Genomic DNA, 18,961 nt, shown 5'->3' on the forward strand with positions numbered 1-18,961 from the left:
TCTATTTATAATAAATGTTCCATTAATATAGAGTTAAATCTTCTGCTTCACCTAATGCAATTATTTTTTACTTATTATAGAGAATAAATTAGATATTACACTATTTTTTACTGGAATAAATCTCTTAGCACTTGAAAAATTACAGCGGATGTTGCTGGTTAGATTATTACAATGAGCAAAGAAAGTTTTTGATGTTTAAGGAAAAGAAGAACAGTAATAATTAAAATCTTAAGACCAATAAAATGGTAAAAGTGCTTTACCAACAAATAAGGAAATCACTTTATAATATTCAAATATCAGGGTTTACAGTGTAAACTTGACAGAAGTTATGACCGACATATTTGATAACTAATTTCATAAAGCAAACTCCCATTTCTTGTCTTGCAGATTGAAAAATTACTTATTTTGTGGCTAGTATTAGTAGTTTAGGTCTTGAACATAGGTATTTTTAGTCTATTCCTGTATTGGAAAAAAAAAATAGAGCATATTTTTGTTATTATGGCCCATTTACAGGTTTTTGGTAAGGAAATGTGAAAACAGAATCCCCTGGTATAGTTTTGGAGGTTCACTGTATCTATCACAAAAGCATATTAGGTCGTAGTGAGCAGTATCTTTGACATAGAAAGTTTTAGCATCCTTCTCTTTCTAGTATTTCACTTACTACTGGTACTCCATGTATCTTGGATTGATGCTGAGCTCATGGGTGTATAATGCAGCTGTTGTGAGCCGGGGAAGGTTGGAAATAAAACTGCTGTTCAGAATTAACTAATGTTTCACAGGGTACCATTTTTTTATTATTTTAGTCAGTGTATATGGTGGCTTCCACATGAGCTTTTTCTGACACTCTAGGCGAAGAAGAAGGTATATTTTGCATATATAGCAATGCTTGAAATTTAAGATGATAAACTGTTTTACATCTACTTTCCTCCATCTGTTTGATCTCCCACTATATAAACAGATTCTTGAATATAAAGTTAGCTTCTGTTTCTTAGGGACATACCAATTTAAATTTTGGTATTAACTCTAACTAACATTAGTAATTATGATGCTTCATACCACATCTGAATAGAAAGAGTACTAATTACAAAGACTATGAATCTTTTTTTACTGAACTGTAGTTTTAATTACAGTTTTGGATGATATTACTATAGGAAACTATATCTAGACTAAATTCTGTTGTCTAACCATTTGTTTAATTTTCATTTTCATGACTTGGGGATTAGAATGCAACCCACAGCTGCATAGAGAGGTCAAAATTTAGCCATGGTTAGCACGGATTAGGGTGTAGAGAATGAATACGTAAGGAATGGAAATCAATGGAGTAAACCAGTTGAGGCTTGGAAAACTAAACCCAGCTAAGAACTGGAGCTGTGGATGATCCTTGGATCTGTGAATAGCCTACTTCACAGACAGGTTTGATTGTATGGATCTCGGGAATTTCAAGATCCCTTGGCAGTTTGCTGCAGTAGAGGTGTGAAGACTGTTAGCATCTCTGGGTTCAGGCTGTACAGCAGGTTGCAGAGCTCAGAGGTTGTACGCAGGAGTTCCTGGGCTCCAGCTGCAGGGCCCTGTCCTTGGAACACTCAGCAGAGCTCCTGAGGTTCCCGAGGGCTCCTCATTAATTTTTTATTTTTTTTTTTTTTTGAGGTTTTGAGGTTTTTTTTTAATCCTGGTTTGGGGTTAAATATTATTTTTCTAGGAAACATTTTTTTTTCCTCATGAAGTTTTAATATGCAATATATAACAAAGTACATTGAAACTTTAAAGACACATTGTTTGACATGTTGCTATAGTTGTTAACATTGGTGCAGTTTTAAGGTTATTAGTGTCACACAACTCTTAGCTTTTTGATTTATGTCACCACCTGAGGCATGCTGTGATGTTCAGAGTTGCTCTACCTGCCATGTTATATTGCCTTGTGAAGTACACTGTGTCCATTCCTCTCCGTCAGCTCTGCCAACATTTTTTACAGTAACAGCAACATGGAAGTATAGGAGCCCTTAACCATTTTCAGTTCTTTATGATGCTCTCTTTAGGATTTTTTTCCAAAGTTTATTGGATTTGTTTTTTGTGGGGGTTTTTTTGAGTATAATTTACTGTTCTTCCTTCTGTTACTTTGTTTAACAGATCCTAAAAGGAGATCTAGAAATGAAAAGGCAAATGATGAGTAAGCTGAAGTTGCTCAGTCAAGATCTCCTTGTAGCTGTGAAAAATAAAGCAGTGGCTCAAAAGCTGGAGAGTCGTCTTGAAAATTTTGCCCAGCGCTGGGATAGTCTTGTGCAGAAGGTGGAGAGCAATTCTAAACAGGTTTGTCAAAACCATAGTTTTATCAGTTTTATCCTTTGGCAGACAAATGCTTGAAGTAGTTTTGGTGCTGTTTGTCATCTTGTTTTAATTTTTTTCCCTGCATGATTGCTTACGACATATTTTATTTTTAGGACAGTATAATATAAGAGCAATATAACTTTCCAGAATTTTTATTTATCTCTTTAGTTTTTAATCTGTCTTTATAGTGTTGATTACTTTCTTGGATTGTTAACCATGTTTTCAGGGATGATACAATCTGTAATGAAAATACCCTTTCCAGTTAATTTATTTTTAACCTATAATAATGCACTTTTTTAATGACTGTCTCTGTGGAATAGCACTTAGTCTGAAATTACTGTAAGAACTGTCTGCTAGTTAAAGTGAACGTTTTTCTCTTTTTCAACAGTAAAAGTTTATAATCGATTGCTGTTTTACTTCTGAATATGTTATACTGATTTACAGATTCAAAAGAGAGGCCACAAAAAAGAGAAGCTTCTTGGAAAAATAAAGAAATCAATCCATACCTGTAACTAAAGTGCCAATGAAAAAATATCATTTGCTATTATTTTGACCACTGTATGTTAATTGTAATGTATTAGAGAAAGAAATTGAGGTTTTAAACCAGATAAATTCAGCACTCTGGTGTAGTACCCAAACAGGTATCCAATTATTTTGCCTAGCCTTCTGTCAGCATCTTTTTCTTATTGGATTTAAACCCAAATCAGCTCACTTTTCCCATTCCATTATCTCACTAATATTGAGTTATTTTTGTGCTATCATTGTGTGACTGGTGAAATGGAAATGGACATAAAGACTTTTTAATGATAACACAGAGCAGAATGTTAAAGCCATACACCTCTGTCCTGTCCATAGAGGATGTCTCATAGTTCTGGACAGTTTGATTCAATTCCCTTGAGAATTCTGCCCTTTTTTGTCACTGTATATTAATATTTCTGGTTAATTAAATAAAAACTGCTATACTTCCTGTAGTGATCTGAATACCTCTCAATAACCTTGCTTTTAACTCATACCCTGATATTTCAGTTTGCTCTGTGATAGTTGGAAAAACTCAGCTGAAGTTGGAAGAATCAGTTTGAGAGAATAGAAGGGAGGAAAACGAGGGAAGGGCACAATTTCATTTAGTAACAGAAGTTCGTGCTACACAGCATTTATGATTGAAAATTTTATTTAATTATTGTATATTTGCTGTAGGAAACCTGTGGTTTCAATGCAGAGGAAAATCCAGAGATGCATTTTTGAATTTGGGATGGCTAGGGTCACATGATTTGAAAAAGTTAGTAAGTCACTCCAAAGTGTTCAAGAGTTGTCTAGATTGATGATCCTAAAAGCAGATACTGGTTTTGAAAATGGAACTTAGATTATGGAAAAGATGGCCTTGTGAAGTGAGCAGTCCTGAGGCTGTGTATGTCATACACCTGCATGGATGGGTGATGCTTTGGATTCCCAAAACAGTGTAACTATTGTCATAGCAGAACACTTCAGCTGATAAGCTTTTCCTCCAAGGAGAAGCTGCTTTTCTTGGGACAGAATTGGTGTGCTGTTGAGGACATATTGCTTCATGTTCTAGAGGCATTGCAGTCAGTGCAAACTGAAGGACCAGTTTCTAAGGCGCTGTTGCACAGTTTAACTGTACCTTCTATGAAATACTGATGGTGTACTTGTTGCCATTTAGGCAGGGCAGATAATGTTAGTGGGTTTATACATTTATTTATTACAGAGCTCATTTTCTTGCAGTTTAGGCTGCAAGAAAAATCTTGCCTTTACAATATCTCATTATGCTCTCTAGTTGTGAACTGGAGAGGAAGAGACTTGGAAGAGAGTGACAAATAGAACATTTTTCACTAAGATCTATCAGAAAATGCACATTTTATTCGTCAAGCTTAGATACTGACTTCAAAATCAACTTTACGTGGTTTAGCAGTGTACTTGGCAGAGCTAGGTCAATACTTGAACTCAACGATCTTAAAGGTCTTTTCCAACTTAAATGATTCTATGATTAATAATTTTTATAGTACCTTCGCAATTATGTTTTTGTCCTTAGTTATATCACCTCTTTCTCTTACTAAAGTGTCATTAAATGATTAACTTGTTAACAAAATAAGAAATTAAGTGGAAGAGACAACCTCAGGCTCAGTTCAAAGCTGATTCTACAACTAGACATAGACAGTAGTTATACATCCCAAAGGAAAAGCGCAGAAAGTAGAATGTGAGTCCTCCCACATTTAGCTGAATTAATTACTGTTGAATTTAAGCATCTAATCAGAACTCATGTCTGAAGCTTCTGCTACAAGAGTGGATGGCAAGAGTGTGAGAGAGAGACAAATACCTCTAAAAAGCAATTTGTCCTCATCATGAAAATGTCAGCTTTCCTTCATTGACCACACACTGGAATCAAGGACAAGGACAACTTACTTGGACTAGATGCATAGCTTCTAGAAGCTCTAAACCCAACTTTACTGAGTTGATTATGCTTCACTAAATCGTACTGAAAATCTTTCCAAACTAAAGAAAACACCATTCCTCATCTGAACTTCCCTACTCACATAGATAAATTTCATCAAAGAACATATGACAGCTCCAAAAGTGAGTGTAAAGGAAAATTATGAGTTTATCAGGACAGAGGGCACTTCCAAAGGCAGTAATAAATGATGGCATTAAAGGTAGGCTGCTGTATAAATGAGAAATAAAATGACATAAAACTACTGAAGTGCTATATACACATTGTACATATGTTTGCCTGTAGAGGATGAAAAAGAAGATTTAAATTTGTCTACTCTGAAAGAGATGAGTTTTAACATGTTCCTAAGATGGGCTTGCTGATGTGAAACTGCAGGCAAGCATTGTAATTTGAGAGCCTTTTAATGTGCAGCCTTGTGAGTCACCTTAGCACTTTCCATATGATTTTCTAGCGGGTTAAAACCCTAGTCTGTATTGCCCCTTCTCAGAATCATATTTGCTTGTCAGGGAGGGATGCTTGACTGAGAGGGATGAAGAAACTATACTGTCATTACTTGGACCACCTTTGAATAATACATGAAACACATAACCACTTCGGTGATTAAGGAGCTGTTTCAGTTCTTTGGTTTCTTTTTTCCCTAGGGAAGTCAATGAAAGTTACTTCTTTTCTTTTTATTCCTCATATTTTTAAGGGTTGTCCTTTACTCACTAAAGTGCATGCACTGTTTAAATGTGAACCGGCTTCTTCTTGCAGAGTAGGATTGCAATGTACATTTTAGTCTTACCCTGTCTCTAATTAGAATGATTATGAACATCAAATTCACATCTCCATTCTCCTTTTGAAGTACACAGTATTTAACCTCCACTCCTGTTGATTAAGCGTGAAAAATACTTCTTTACTGTTTTGACATGTAAATCATTACCCCCCACAGCATCGTGACTTGACTGCTCTGAGCATATGGTAATTGCATCGCAGCACAGTTCCCAATCTCCAGCTGAAACTGCTACTCCTGTGTAATTGGTAGGATGCTGCAGATGATTCCTACAGTCCCCTAGCTGTGGTTTATTCTGTGTTACACCTTCTTCACTGGAAACTGTGCCCTGGTATTGACTGGCAAATGAAAACATGGCAGGGTGTGACCTTGCCAGGTGTCATAAGCAGCTTATCATTGATTTTTGGATAAAACTGAGTGTAATACGAGTTTTATGAGAAGAGGAAAGAGCGACTGTACCCAAAACTTTTTGTTCTAAGGTGCAGAGTCAGGGAAAGATGACATCAGCTGCTATCCTCAAATTTCACAGAATGCTAGACATCAGAAACTTTAACTTGCTTTTCCTGCTGCACTCTAATTAATTAAAAATAAATTGAAAAGAATGCTGTGTGAGGTTTCGAGAAAACTATAAGGAAATGTTTACTTAATGTTACTGTGATTTCTGTAGGAAAAAAATTAAAATCAGTACATCTTGTTGAGGGAACTAAAACAAGAGCACTAATACATAATATCGTAGTGATTAAAAAGTCAACTGGGTGTTTTTCTCTTCCAAAGAATTTGGTAGTTCATACATTAGCTAAATCCCTGCAGGTCACAAGCAGCTTGCTTCAATTGACATAATTAATCCAGAGATTTTAAAAAAAAAAATCTGCTCTGAATCTCAATTTTCTAGTCTTCTGAGTAGTCCATATTCTGCTCTAAAACCTAGACAGCTGGTAATTCCTAGAGGTGGAAGCATAGCATTGAGTTAACTGCTCTAAGTAAGAAGTAGCACCACAAGTACAATGGAAGTGGACTTCCCTACTCCTCATTTCCACTGGAAGACTGGAGAAAGAACAGGAAGACTTTTGTGTAGAAGACATGTGAAGGACTCAGCAAAGTTGGCAGGAATTTGGGGGTTTTTTACTTGTTTTTTAGCTTTACTGATGTTGCCTGCTCTGAAGAGGCTGCTTCTATCAGTATTTCCCTTTCCTTGTCATTCTACTTTTTTTTTTCAATGAAAGAAGGCATTGTTATGAGCTATTTACCTAGTATGCCTCATCTCCATTGTTTATAGAAACACTACTGTCTCAATAACTAAGGTGACTCAATTTTCTTACTGAGTTTCTGATGCAAGAACTAATAGATAATTTATGTATGTGTTTATAGTTTCATGGAATTTTAGATACTGCCATTTCTGTTGTGGAATTGGGAAGTCTAATTCTCACGTATTGGCAGTAAACAAAGAAGCAGGGTTTTTCTGGTGCACAACCTTTTATACTCCTGGTATAACTTCTTCCTTTTATTTTCCATTTCACTGCCCTTAAACTGAGGTGGCCATTGGAGCTGTAACTAGAGCATTTTGACAAATGAGCCATCATCTGACAGAACTAGAAAAAGAAGTGACCTATTTCTCATGAGTTAAGGGATTTAAGAACAGCTGCCCACGTTTAAGTCACAAGTTTCTAGTTTGGTGTTATATGGAAAGATGTATAAATGGGCAGTACATGTACAACCAGTGTCTTTCAAACAAATATGAGCAAAAAATATTCCTCATCTTTTTTTTTTTTTTTTTCAGTGCAGGTCAGCTATATAAAGAGGTTTTTTTCATATTACTGGGCAAAGCTAAATGCATCAGATTGATAGTGTTTACGGAGTTACATATTATATGTATTAGTATCTGGTATGACCCCCTAACATTGCTTTTAATTATGGAATAAAACTGCTGAAAATTAATTTGCTTTCTAGTGCATGTTTTCTAATTTAAGATTTCCTGACAGAAAGTTAACTACCCTTTTATGCAAGTAGGTTATGATGAATTGCATTCTATTTCAAAATTTTTATAAACCATAAGAATAATAATTGGTAATTTAGTGCCATTATCATGCCTTTATCACTTCTCAAGGAGCAAATTTTCAGAATGGGGGCAGGATAACATTTAGCAATAGTAACATTTTATATATATGCTATCATTCAATTCCATCACAAAACTGACCATTCATTTCTTCTCTTCATTCAGCACGGATTACAGGGAGACTTAATTTCATTAGAATCGTTCCTGATTTTGATATTGACTATTGCAGGCATCTTTTTCACATGGCATGAGTTGGATAAAACAATCTGCTTTGGGTTGCATATAATGTTTTTCTCTGAAGGTCAGCCTACGATCAGATGGGAGCAGTTCCTCATTATTTTCTATTGCTACTCCAAACAGTCTTTACTGAAGGCTTTCCAACAATGTGTGACCTGTGTTTTTATACTTTTCACAGATTTCGCAGGCTGTCACTACCACTCAGACATCAGTAACACAGACAACTGTAATGGAAACTGTAACTATGGTGACCACAAGAGAACAAATCCTGGTTAAGCATGCTAAAGAGGAACTCCCACCACCTCCACCCCACAAAAAAAGGCAACTCCTTGTGGATTCAGAAATTAGGAAGAGGTGAGAATCATCAAGAGACAGAGAGAGAATACTGGTAGAGTCTGGATGAAAATGCAAATACAGTCATTTGACTGCAGTAGTTGGCTGTATACTTTTTTTAGCTTAAAATTATATTTCCATTCTCTTTATTAAGGTAGAAACTGATTATTATAATTCTTTACGCAGTATGAGTTATGGATTATATTGTGCTTCTATTCCAACTATTTAGCAGTACAGAATATTAACAATTACATCAATACCATTGCATAGTAATTATAGTCAGTTGAAGTCCTTATGTATGGCATCATGGGGGTCCCACTTGACTATAGCCTTGAAACTTGATGGGCAAGAAGCATTCTGTTAATTCTTAGCTTTTTACATTCTTTAAGAAGAATTGTTAGAATACTTATAGTGCAGCTATTGTCTAGTTTCTAAAGTTCATGTATTTTTTATACTTGTGGGTCAGCAGCAGAAGTAACAGTTCTGCAGAGGTAGTTAATATTTGGTGAAATGTGCATTACCATTATTTTTTCCTGTGTAACTCAAGTACAAGTGACAAGGGATTTTCGACTGATGTTAAACATTGGTTGAAGTCATGAGAAAAAATTTTAATGTGTTTAAGTAGAATTGGCTCATAGTTTCTAAATGAGGTTTCTTAATAAGTTTCTAAATGAGGTGCTAAGAAACTAGACTTCAAACGTTCACTGTAATGTTTGTTTGGGAAATATTTTTTGATATCCAAATAAACATGAATTCCAAGGTAACAGATTTAAGTCCTGAAAGTGACCTGAAACTGCATTGAGTGTCTCATTTCTATAGAAAATACCTTTGTTTGTTCAATGTGTTTACAAGGATAAGGTATTTTCTTGTAAAATAGTATTTAACTAATTAAGAAGAATGAAATATACCAAGAACAGGAGAAATCTTTTTTTTTTAATTGAAGAATTATATAATTGAAAAAAATAGGTACTTGCTTACACATAAGCATCTGAAATGAGATTTATCTCTTTGATCATTCTGAAAGTAGGGTTTCTAGTTGAGCTTCGTTATTTAAGAAGGCTGTATATGTGATGTAAGAAGAGTGATTCACCCCTCTGTGTTAAACTGGATAAGTATTACTATGGAAAGTGCTTATCCTAAATAAGTAACTTCACTAGCTTAACTTGAATGACTTGCATCTATCCCCAGAGTCCTAGTTTGGAATCTGTTTTTCCCATATCCCAGATTACTATTCAATGGTAGTGAGAGTTGTATTTTGCTAATATGTTCCCAAGAACTCAAAATAATGCACAGTGATGACTATCAGCAGACTTGCAGTTCTTGAATGTTTTCAAGGAATTCTTAGATGACATTGCTGTTACTTAACAGAAATTATAAGCATTAACCCTCCTGTTAATATTTCAGCGGTAATGTGCAAAGATCTGAACCGGGATCGAGGCCCTTTTGGCTTTTATGCAAGAGTAAACCTTTATTATAGCATGATCCCTACTATGAAAATATTGATGTTTTTTATTTTGAAATTGAAAAGTTAAGAATGAAAATTTTCCTGCAGTTTTGAAGTATTTCAATAATTGTTATTTTAAAACATTTCACTTTTTCTTTTTCCAAATGGAATGTTCTTGGAATGATCTTACTTGATAAGGAAGTAAAAAAGACTACTGTTATAAAGGAAAGCATTATCTTAGTTAAAACTAGATGAAGTAGAATGATTTATTTAAGCCTATATTATTCAATTCTGTGAGAAAATTTTTGCTATATGTAGTTTATTATGAAGTCAGAAACCAATTTGCAGTAGAAATTCCTTTCTCAGCTCAAGTATATGTAATGTTAGCATACATTTTCCTTCTTGATCATTTTATTTTGATTTACCTTAATACTGAAAATAAAATAAGCATGATACAGAAGACTACAGACTTCATAATCTTCATGCAAACAAACTACCAGAGGGCAAAAAGTAGCCGGATTATGGGAATTGTTTATGTTCTGAAATCCCTTTTTTTATATAAACTGAGAATTATAAATTCTTCAAGTGTTTTAGCTGTTGTCTCTTTAAGGCACTGCAAATAGCAATGTTGTATGTAAATTTGATTGATCCTTGTACAGAAAATAGGACATATTATCAAATTTGAGACTGTGATTGCTTGTAGATATATTATTGGCAGATCTTCTACCAAATTTAAAGAGTATTAATTTTTTTTTACCATGCATACTAGGTTTTGACAGATTTTGATTTATTTTAATGATATCTAAGAGATAGACAATCACCATGTAATTTCTGTTTAATTTTTGTATAAGAGCCAAGATGGAAAAACCTTTAGTTCTCAGTCTTTGTCTAGGATGACTTTAGATAATTGAGTAAGTTGTGGTTTCTTTTATATATTTAAAATCAGAGTCCTTTTCATTGCTGCACAGGTTAGATTTTTATTTTAATCTGACAGGAAAGAAATCTGAATTGTAGAATGAAGAAGGAATTTAATTGTTTGATACACTTTAATATGGTCTTACTATCGTTTCTTGTGCAGAAGTTACTGAATTTAACAATGCAATTGTACCAGCACATGAGAACTAGTTCAATGTCACTATTATACCTCTGAGTAGACCTACATTATGGTAATGTGCAAAGTAAGCAATGTTACAGATGTCCACAGCTGGGTAGGAGGTGGAATGATGGTTATGTTATCTGAAGGCAGGATTTCATCTTTTTGGCATTTCTGACTGAACAGACCAGAAAGGGAAAAACAACAACTTATGGACCTTTCTCCTCTAGAAAGTCCAGTTTAAATTACAGCTTAAAATAAAAATTTTTGTTACTGTTTTTAATTAATATGTAAAAATGCAGTCTTGGAATCGAATACGTTTTACAGTATGGTGTTGTCTTTCTCAAAGACAAGAAAAAGTAAATCAATACTAAGTATAAACATAATAATGGGAGAAGAAAACTCATCTTAAAATTTGGGTGCTCAGCTAAAATATCTGTGCTCATTGGTGACTAGACACCTTTTCGATCAATACTTTTTTTTGCTTGGAGAATCTCATGGTTGTATTCCCAAACAGACAGTCATTTATTTTGTTAATCCATTGTTGGTCACAAGATCTTTCAAGGGTTTTTGTATGTATTTAGTTATAGCTTCACCCAAGGGCAAGCAAAGCCCATAGTACTGCATACCTTTTGATTTTTTAAATAAACAAGAGGATGGAGTTTCTCAACCTACCTCTCCTACATTGTTCTATACTCTGTGTGTGTGTTTACATTCAAAATTTTCCCTGAGCACTTAATGACTAATACTTGATGTTTATGTACTGTTTAGCTTTTGTTTGACAAAAAAAAAAAACCCTAGCAATTATCAAAGGCTTGTCAGAGACTTCTGAAGGTGAATAAACAGATTGTGTTGGCTGCTTTCTGCTGTCACACTACAACACCCTTTATGGTGTTTTTGGGCCTGGGAGGGAAAGACACATTGGGGCTTTTTTGAGATAGTCAATAATGCTTCAGGTTTCGTCAGCTTCTTTCATCTGTCCTCAAGCTTTAGTCAGCATTGTTGCTGTAAAAGAGTATGCCTGAAATAAATGCATCATCAATTGCCACATGTTTTGAAAGATTTGTGCTCTAGATTTTCTTCTCTGTGAAATACATATTTTGGAAATTCTAGAAACCTCTGCAAGGAGGAAGAAAGAGTCGTTTGGCCACTCTGTGAATATTGAGTTAATGTAAGAGTATGGTCTCCAACTTCCAAGCTGAGGAGTAAAAAAACGAATGGCTAAGATTGAAGCATCAAACTTTCTAGAAAGCTTTTTACTTTTATATTTGCAAGCACTTTGGCAGGATTGAAAGTATGAGAATCTCCATTTATACTGAAGAAATTGAGGAGAAGCAATTTGACTTGTAGACCAATAGCATACATGGGACCGAATGTCACATTTCCATTGCTCCAATTCACTGTGACATGAATGCATGGGAAAGTAGCTGTTGATTTTTCTTGCCTCCTAAAACAACTTTTTACCATAAGTGGTGGAGAGCATAGATAAGAAGCAGATTACATTTTTTTAACTCTGCCTCTGCCCTCCCCAAAAAATCTAAAACTACCTCAAAAGTAATGCTTCAAAATGTCATAGTAATTCAGGCACATGCTAAGTTCTGTTACTAGGCAAAGAAAAGCTCCTTTTCCCAAAAGAATCAATTTGAAACTGAGACAGATAAAATACTTGGAGCTGTATATTAAAATCTTGAAAGTATGTATTAGGCATTAGGACTAGAGATAAATGTAACACCACTGAAGTTATAGAATGAAGAAAGAATGTAAATAGGAGAAAGGATTGCAAGGTGTAACATTCCTTTTCACGGTATTTACATATTTTGGGAAAAAACAGGTTAGTTGTGTATTGTAGCAAAATCTGAAAATTGTTCATTTTAAGTTTTTAAACAGTAAACATGTTAGAGATGCTTAACATTTAATTTAAGCATATTTGTACTATTAATGTGCTTGAATAATGTCCAAAGATACTTTTCTTAGCCATTTAGTAAATAACTTTGTACATGCTTCCTAATGTTTCCAAGGAAAGTCTATTTGTTATAATATTATTCTGGGTGTAATGTTAATCTGAAGATTTGAAAGAGACTTGATGCCCTTTGAAGAGGAAGGCATCTTAAAATAAGATAGTTGCTCCATCTAGTGGTTTTTTTATTTAACAAGTGTTAAAACAATTTTTTGAAAAGACAAAAGCCTTCATTTCTTTACAAATTATTATATTTGAGATTATAGGATATTTTCATTTCTTAGAAAAGTTTGGATTTTTGTAGAAAAATGTATCAAAGGAAAAATTATGATGACATAAATATTTTCATTTGGAGTGTAAGAAGTATGGGTATGTTGAGGTCTGTAACATGGACACTTTATAACCTCTTAATGCTCGTTAGTTTTAACCCTTTATCCTGTTTGTGAGGTGAGAAATAGCATAGTGATAAATACACTGAGAATTTGTATTCTTCACTTTTAGCATCTGAAATTACCTGTTATATTATAGGAGTGGTACCAGTGGGCTCTCACTGGAAGCCATGGACTTAAAACTATTTTCCACCTCTAGCCACTGGCTGTTTGCTGCAGGCAAATGGTTTTAATGAACACACTCTAAAACAACTTCTAGATTTTCATTTGCCTTGGCTGTATCTATCAGATTTTCTGCAAAGCGTTCCTTGTTACAGTTTAGGAATTACTGCTCTGGCTGGGGAAGGTACAGTACCCCAGTGGCAAGATGGATGGTCGGCTAAAGAAGGAAAAATATGAGACTAACAAGATGGTACTATTGAAGTTTCTGTTGGAGATTTACACTTGGGATCAATCTAGTATTTCCTTTCATGCCTTGGTGTGCATTACAGAAATGTGCTGGTCATAATGCTGGTGAGGCTAAACTGAATAGTATCACAACTGTAAAAGGAGTTTAAGAGTATCATTCCAAAAGGAAATAAAATTATTTGACAACTGAACTAAATAAAGTAGAAAGGTAAAAATATTTGTTAGGATTAATCAGCTGTTGAATTAGGAGATAAGAACAAGTCTGTTTATCAGCTAATGGTTCATCAGCTACAAATACAGAGGAGGAAGACAGACAGTAGGGACTTAGTTTATCTCAGAGTAATTCTGCCAATGGGCATCGTATACTGCAGAGTTGTTCTTTGATATGTTCTAGGCAGTGAGGAGCTACAAGCTGAGAAAGACCTCTGGTGAGCTGGGCATTTCAGTCCAGACATGGAAATGAAATAATTCAGTAATGTGGTGCTTGGATGAAAGTTGTATCGTTCCCTGCCAGCTCAATATGTAGGCAAATGGTCTTATGTCTGTCCAAGATACACAGTGGTGACAGGCCCAGTGTGATTTTGTTTGGGGAGGGAACTGAAAAAACAAATGAGTGAAGGAAATTGTGCCTGTTGAAAGAATAAAGTAATGAAACCACTGTAGCTGTAAAATAGTAGCAGTTTCAAGTCAAATTCATTCAGTTTAGAGATAAGATTGTACACCATGATGGCCACATGACAGCAAGATACTTCATGCCTTGTGTTCCTATGTGAACTTGTTCAACATTGAATTTGTTTGTGTAAGTATGCATCATCATCTTACTGTGGCAGTATATAAGAAAAGGCAGAAATATAAATTTAAAATATACAATTGTTTTTCTCTAGATGATGGTGGCTGTAAGAACCACAATAGGCCTTTATAAGGTATATTGCAGAAACTGAAGGTTTAGAGTCAGTTGACCCTTTAAGTATTAATAAAAAATTACATTTTTTTATTGTGAAATATAAACAAAGTAACTCTTGTTGTTACTTGGTGATTTCCAGAAGTTATTTGATTAGATAGGGAACTTCTATTAGGACTAGAGTGTCATACTCTGCTGGGTATTTGAGTTGGAGTTTCCTGCACAGAAAGAGAAAAATGTGATGCAACTAAGTTGTGAAATGCCTCAAAGGTGAGGTTTATAATGTATTTAATACAGAAAAGGAAAGCCACCAGAAGAAGGAATTAATTTTGAACAAATACATGGTGATCTCAGTGAGAGAGTTTGGAATGGGAATCTGAAGTGGACATATGGCTTAGGATGATCCAGAAAATCAATTTGTGGGGGATTTCCATGAAAATTTGAACAGCGTAGACTAAAAATGTGAAGATGCTTTTTCAAACATGCTCTGGAGTAAAAAGAGACTCTATTTGGACTCAGCTGACATGTACTGGCCTGTAAAGAGAGGGCAGTGGGACCAGTAAAAGGTAGAACAGACATAGAAAAGACTAATAAGAAAACATCTTCCAAATCTATCTTCCATAGATTTATTTTTACAAATTCTACATGTGTTAAACTTTGTTGGATCTGAAAGGTAATCTTGCATTTTTTTATGTCAAAAGTATTGTTCTACTTAGGAGATTTAAGTATTCTGTTGGTTCTTTTATACCAATCTAGAGCTAATATAATTTGTAATTGCAGCTGTCCTCAGAAATGAAGTATGCAATTACTATAGTGGAATGTTTGAATGCCATGTTCTGCCTGTATTTCCTCCTTTTATACAAGCTGAACATGAGAGAATTTTTTTTTCCCCCAAGGTAATTGAAAAGCATCTTTATCTTAAGGATATTTATGTACTGCAAAATGCTACTTAGAAGACTTTTATGTATTTTAATTCTTTTCTGCCCTCTCTTTTTTGCCCTTTTATTTGAGCTGTAGGCTTTGTTTGTGGAGTGATATTTATCTCCAGAAGAAACTCCAAGTGACAGAGCCATCCGTTATGTGAGATCAGCTCTGTCATATCAGAGAATCATATCACATTATTGAATGCTTTGGGTTGGAAGGGACATTAAAGATCTGTGTCTAATACTTATCACCATCTGATGGCTCAGTGGGCCATGAGATGTGTTCCTGATTATTTTGTTGTACTGTCAAAACTGTCCCAAATGCTCCCATTTCTCTTCCAAGGAAGGTGTTGCAGAGACAAGGGCTAAGTCCTTTTATTTAAGAAATGATCACTGGTAAATATTTTGCTCTGCCAGTTTCCATCCTATACTGGGGTAATACCAGGCTAATTTTCAGGGAGATGGTCTCACCAGTCCTACTTACCTGCAGTTTCAGAATGGAGCAAATACTAGAAGTCATGCAATTTTACCTGTAATCAGGGGAGTTTCATACTGAGGGACTGAAAAACTTGTCTTCATTGTTATCAGACTTCTAGGGTTTTGTGATCCTCAAATACACAGTTATAATTTACATAACATTATGTTTCAAGAATTACAGTTGATTTAATGATCAGAAATAGAGCTGAGGTAGGAAGCCCTTAACTGGGAGTGTAGTTTGAGTTCAGGAATTAGAATCTGTTACCAACACAGAGATTCCTTGAACCATCTGGGAATTTTGTCTCCTGCCTCTGAACTTGTAGTACTTTATAAAAATGAAGATTTCTGCACCTTCCATGACTTCACAGTCACATTTTTTCTCCTTTGATGAGCGTTCAAATAGTATTATCAGGAATTGTTTTATCAAAATTATTCCTAGGAGTTTATAATTTGAATATAGGATGTTGGACTGGGATTAAGAAACTGTGTGATTCTTCTTTCTTTTGCTTTCATTATTTATGAATAAAAAAATCACAGTGCAGAAGGAAAAAAGGAAGGCATAAATATTAGATAAAGCATGGAACTGTTTCTCATATTCAGTTTTCATTTCAGTATATGTAGAATTCTGTATCACCTGATTTTACCTTACATGCTTAAATTTTAGATCTTGTATAAATGGAGTATATTTTTATAAAATAATTAAATCCTCTAAGGGTATAATTGTTCAAGTTACTGTTGTTAGTAGTTTTTCAATTGTATGCAAATGATACAACCTATAGTCACAAAGCAAGCTAAAGACACAGCTAGGATTTTTTTTCCCCCAGGTCTTTCTGTTCCATTGCGTTCTCTATATTGCCGCAGAAGGAAAATCAGCTGCAGATATAAATATTAAAACATATAGTTGAATAAAGAAATGCAATCAAGCAGACAGTGTGGCACAACTGAGAAAAAATATTGTCTGAAGCTTCTTGTTTTAAAAACTGCAATAGATACTGAATCACCATTTGAATTTTGTATACATCAGTAATTTAAATATCCGCATTTTAACACATTATCTTGTTAACAAAAATTAAGATCAGTTTTAAAGGCGTTGATGAAAGAATCTAGACTGTAATAAAGTGGACTGTAGAGTAAAAACTAAAGTATGTGCAGAGAATTGGGGATCTTAATTTCAATTTCTAAAGCTTTAGCTGTAGGAAAATTATACTTTACTGTTTATTAGTGATTATATTCTACAACAAATTTGATCTAACCAGAAGAGAGTCCTTTCTTATAGTCAAATATTCTGCTTGAATATCCTTCATAATATCCTCAGCACAAGCTGGGACAGAAATCTCACAGGTTTGAAGGCTGCATTTAGTCAGCCAGATAGGCCTTACATCCTCAGCTAAGCCGACAGGACTTGTGGTACTCTGAGAGACATTTGTTTCATGTCTTCTAAAAACATCAGCTTGAAAAATTAGAATCCTTATTGTGAAAATTACTGCATCTGTTTGGCTGTCAAATCAGGGTCTTAAAAATGAAGAAGTATTGCTCTGCTCCTAAATTTTAGACTGAGTAGTTTCATGAACTGTCTAATGACATATGGGGGTTTAAAACTGTCTTTCGCTGAGAGAAATTGCTGCTTATTCGTTTGTTTAAACAATGGGTTAAACATGTTTACTGTGAAATCCTGTTTTTGGAAACTCTGTGGAAATTAAATGTCTCCTTGCACTTTTCTGTCTTGTAGGTTTGACTCTGACACAACAGAGCTCCACAGCTGGATGACCCGCTCCGAAGCCGTGCTTCAGAGTCCCGAGTTTGCAATCTTTCGAAAAGAAGGCAATCTCTCAGATCTCAGAGAACGAGTCAATGTAGGAGAAAGTGCTTGTATATATATATACGTCTGTTAGTCTGTATTAGCTTGTCAAAGGGCTTTCAAAGTCCAAGTTTAAGTGGGTTCAAATGTAGACTGGCAAGCATTGATTGTCCAAGATAAATTTAGAACTGCTCGCTATTTCTGTGAATTTCAGGTTTTGGCACCAAAATTGCTACATAGGCTGTGTGAATACATAGATTATTTTTGTTGTTGTTCATACATATTCATATTTAATTAAGGTATTCTAGATTTATGAAAGTCTTAGGTAAAGTTAAATCAAAGCCTATATATCATTTTTTAAATATGCATCATCACTCTATACTAAGAACTTAATTAGACGTTACATATGCATAAATTGAAGAAGGTGAAAAGTGTCACTTTAGTGTATGCTAAAGAAAATCTATATCTATTCTCTTTTACAGTGCTGTAAAATATCTATGAAAATCACCAGCCTTCACAGGGTTTTTTTTGGTTTGGTTTGGTTTGGTTTTTTTTTTTACTCTATTGTAGTAACATGCCTGAATCAAAACCTGTTCTTGTCTACTTCTGCCAGAATTAATTGTTCTGCGCTGCTTAAGGAGTAGCTGTGCTTATGTATATGTGTTAAAGTCTGAATGACTGGATTTAGCCCTTGAAAACTAAACCGTTACAAATTTTCTTCCCTATTTATTTTTTGTAGATCAATGAAAAAATGCCTATCTTTTCCAACTAAGAGAAAGGGGAATTCTTATTGATGATTAACTCTTATAGCAGCATAGTGTATTATGGAACTTCATTAAACCGTATGGTGATAAATACTCCTAGAACATCTACAGAAGGAATAAGTCACTGTATTGAAGTTGGGTTTGCTGCTGTTTTTTCTCATTGTCTGCTTGTCCATCATAAATCAGCTAAGATAAGATTAAGGAACATGGAACCTTGTGATTTTAAATACAAATTTTTAAAATTTCATGTTAAATCATAGTTTTCTTGAAACAATTTTAGTTGTTAATACTGTCATAATATTACTGCTGGAAAGTACTCATTAAAATTTAATATCCTGAATTTAGTTCATGCCACCACTTCATGTTACGTGAAATATACATAAATACATATATATATATGCAAAATGGATCAAATATACAGAGTAGATTTGATGGGTTTAAGTGCTTCCATACTGAGTTACTGGGATTCATCTAATATATAAATAGATATATAGTTAATTTTCTGAGTTCTTCAATCTTCATTGTAGGTTAAATTTAAAAAGAAAAAAAAGTGGAAAAAATAGAAACAGAATACTCACCTCCCTTTCATATATTCCCATCTTGAGGAATGTATAATTTTCAAGGAT

At 34.4% G+C, this 18,961-nt stretch overlaps 1 protein-coding gene across 7 annotated transcripts in view; it reads left to right on the plus strand.

Annotated features, from left to right (window-relative positions):
* The window catches only part of DMD (dystrophin), a 991,087-nt gene that overhangs the window by 294,955 nt on the left and 677,171 nt on the right, over positions 1 to 18,961 (plus strand). For all 7 annotated transcript variants that reach the window (XM_018084043.3, XM_018084032.3, XM_018084034.3 and 4 more), the window contains 3 exons: positions 2,128 to 2,307; positions 8,027 to 8,202; positions 17,503 to 17,626. In XM_018084043.3, the coding sequence (XP_017939532.3) occupies positions 2,128 to 2,307; positions 8,027 to 8,202; positions 17,503 to 17,626 (480 nt within the window). The remainder of the gene's footprint in view (positions 1 to 2,127; positions 2,308 to 8,026; positions 8,203 to 17,502; positions 17,627 to 18,961) is intronic.

This window comes from Manacus vitellinus, unplaced genomic scaffold (assembly GCF_001715985.3).
Source record: "Manacus vitellinus isolate BGI_N305 unplaced genomic scaffold, ASM171598v3 scaffold_7_pilon, whole genome shotgun sequence".
Classification (NCBI taxonomy): Eukaryota; Metazoa; Chordata; class Aves; order Passeriformes; family Pipridae; genus Manacus; species Manacus vitellinus.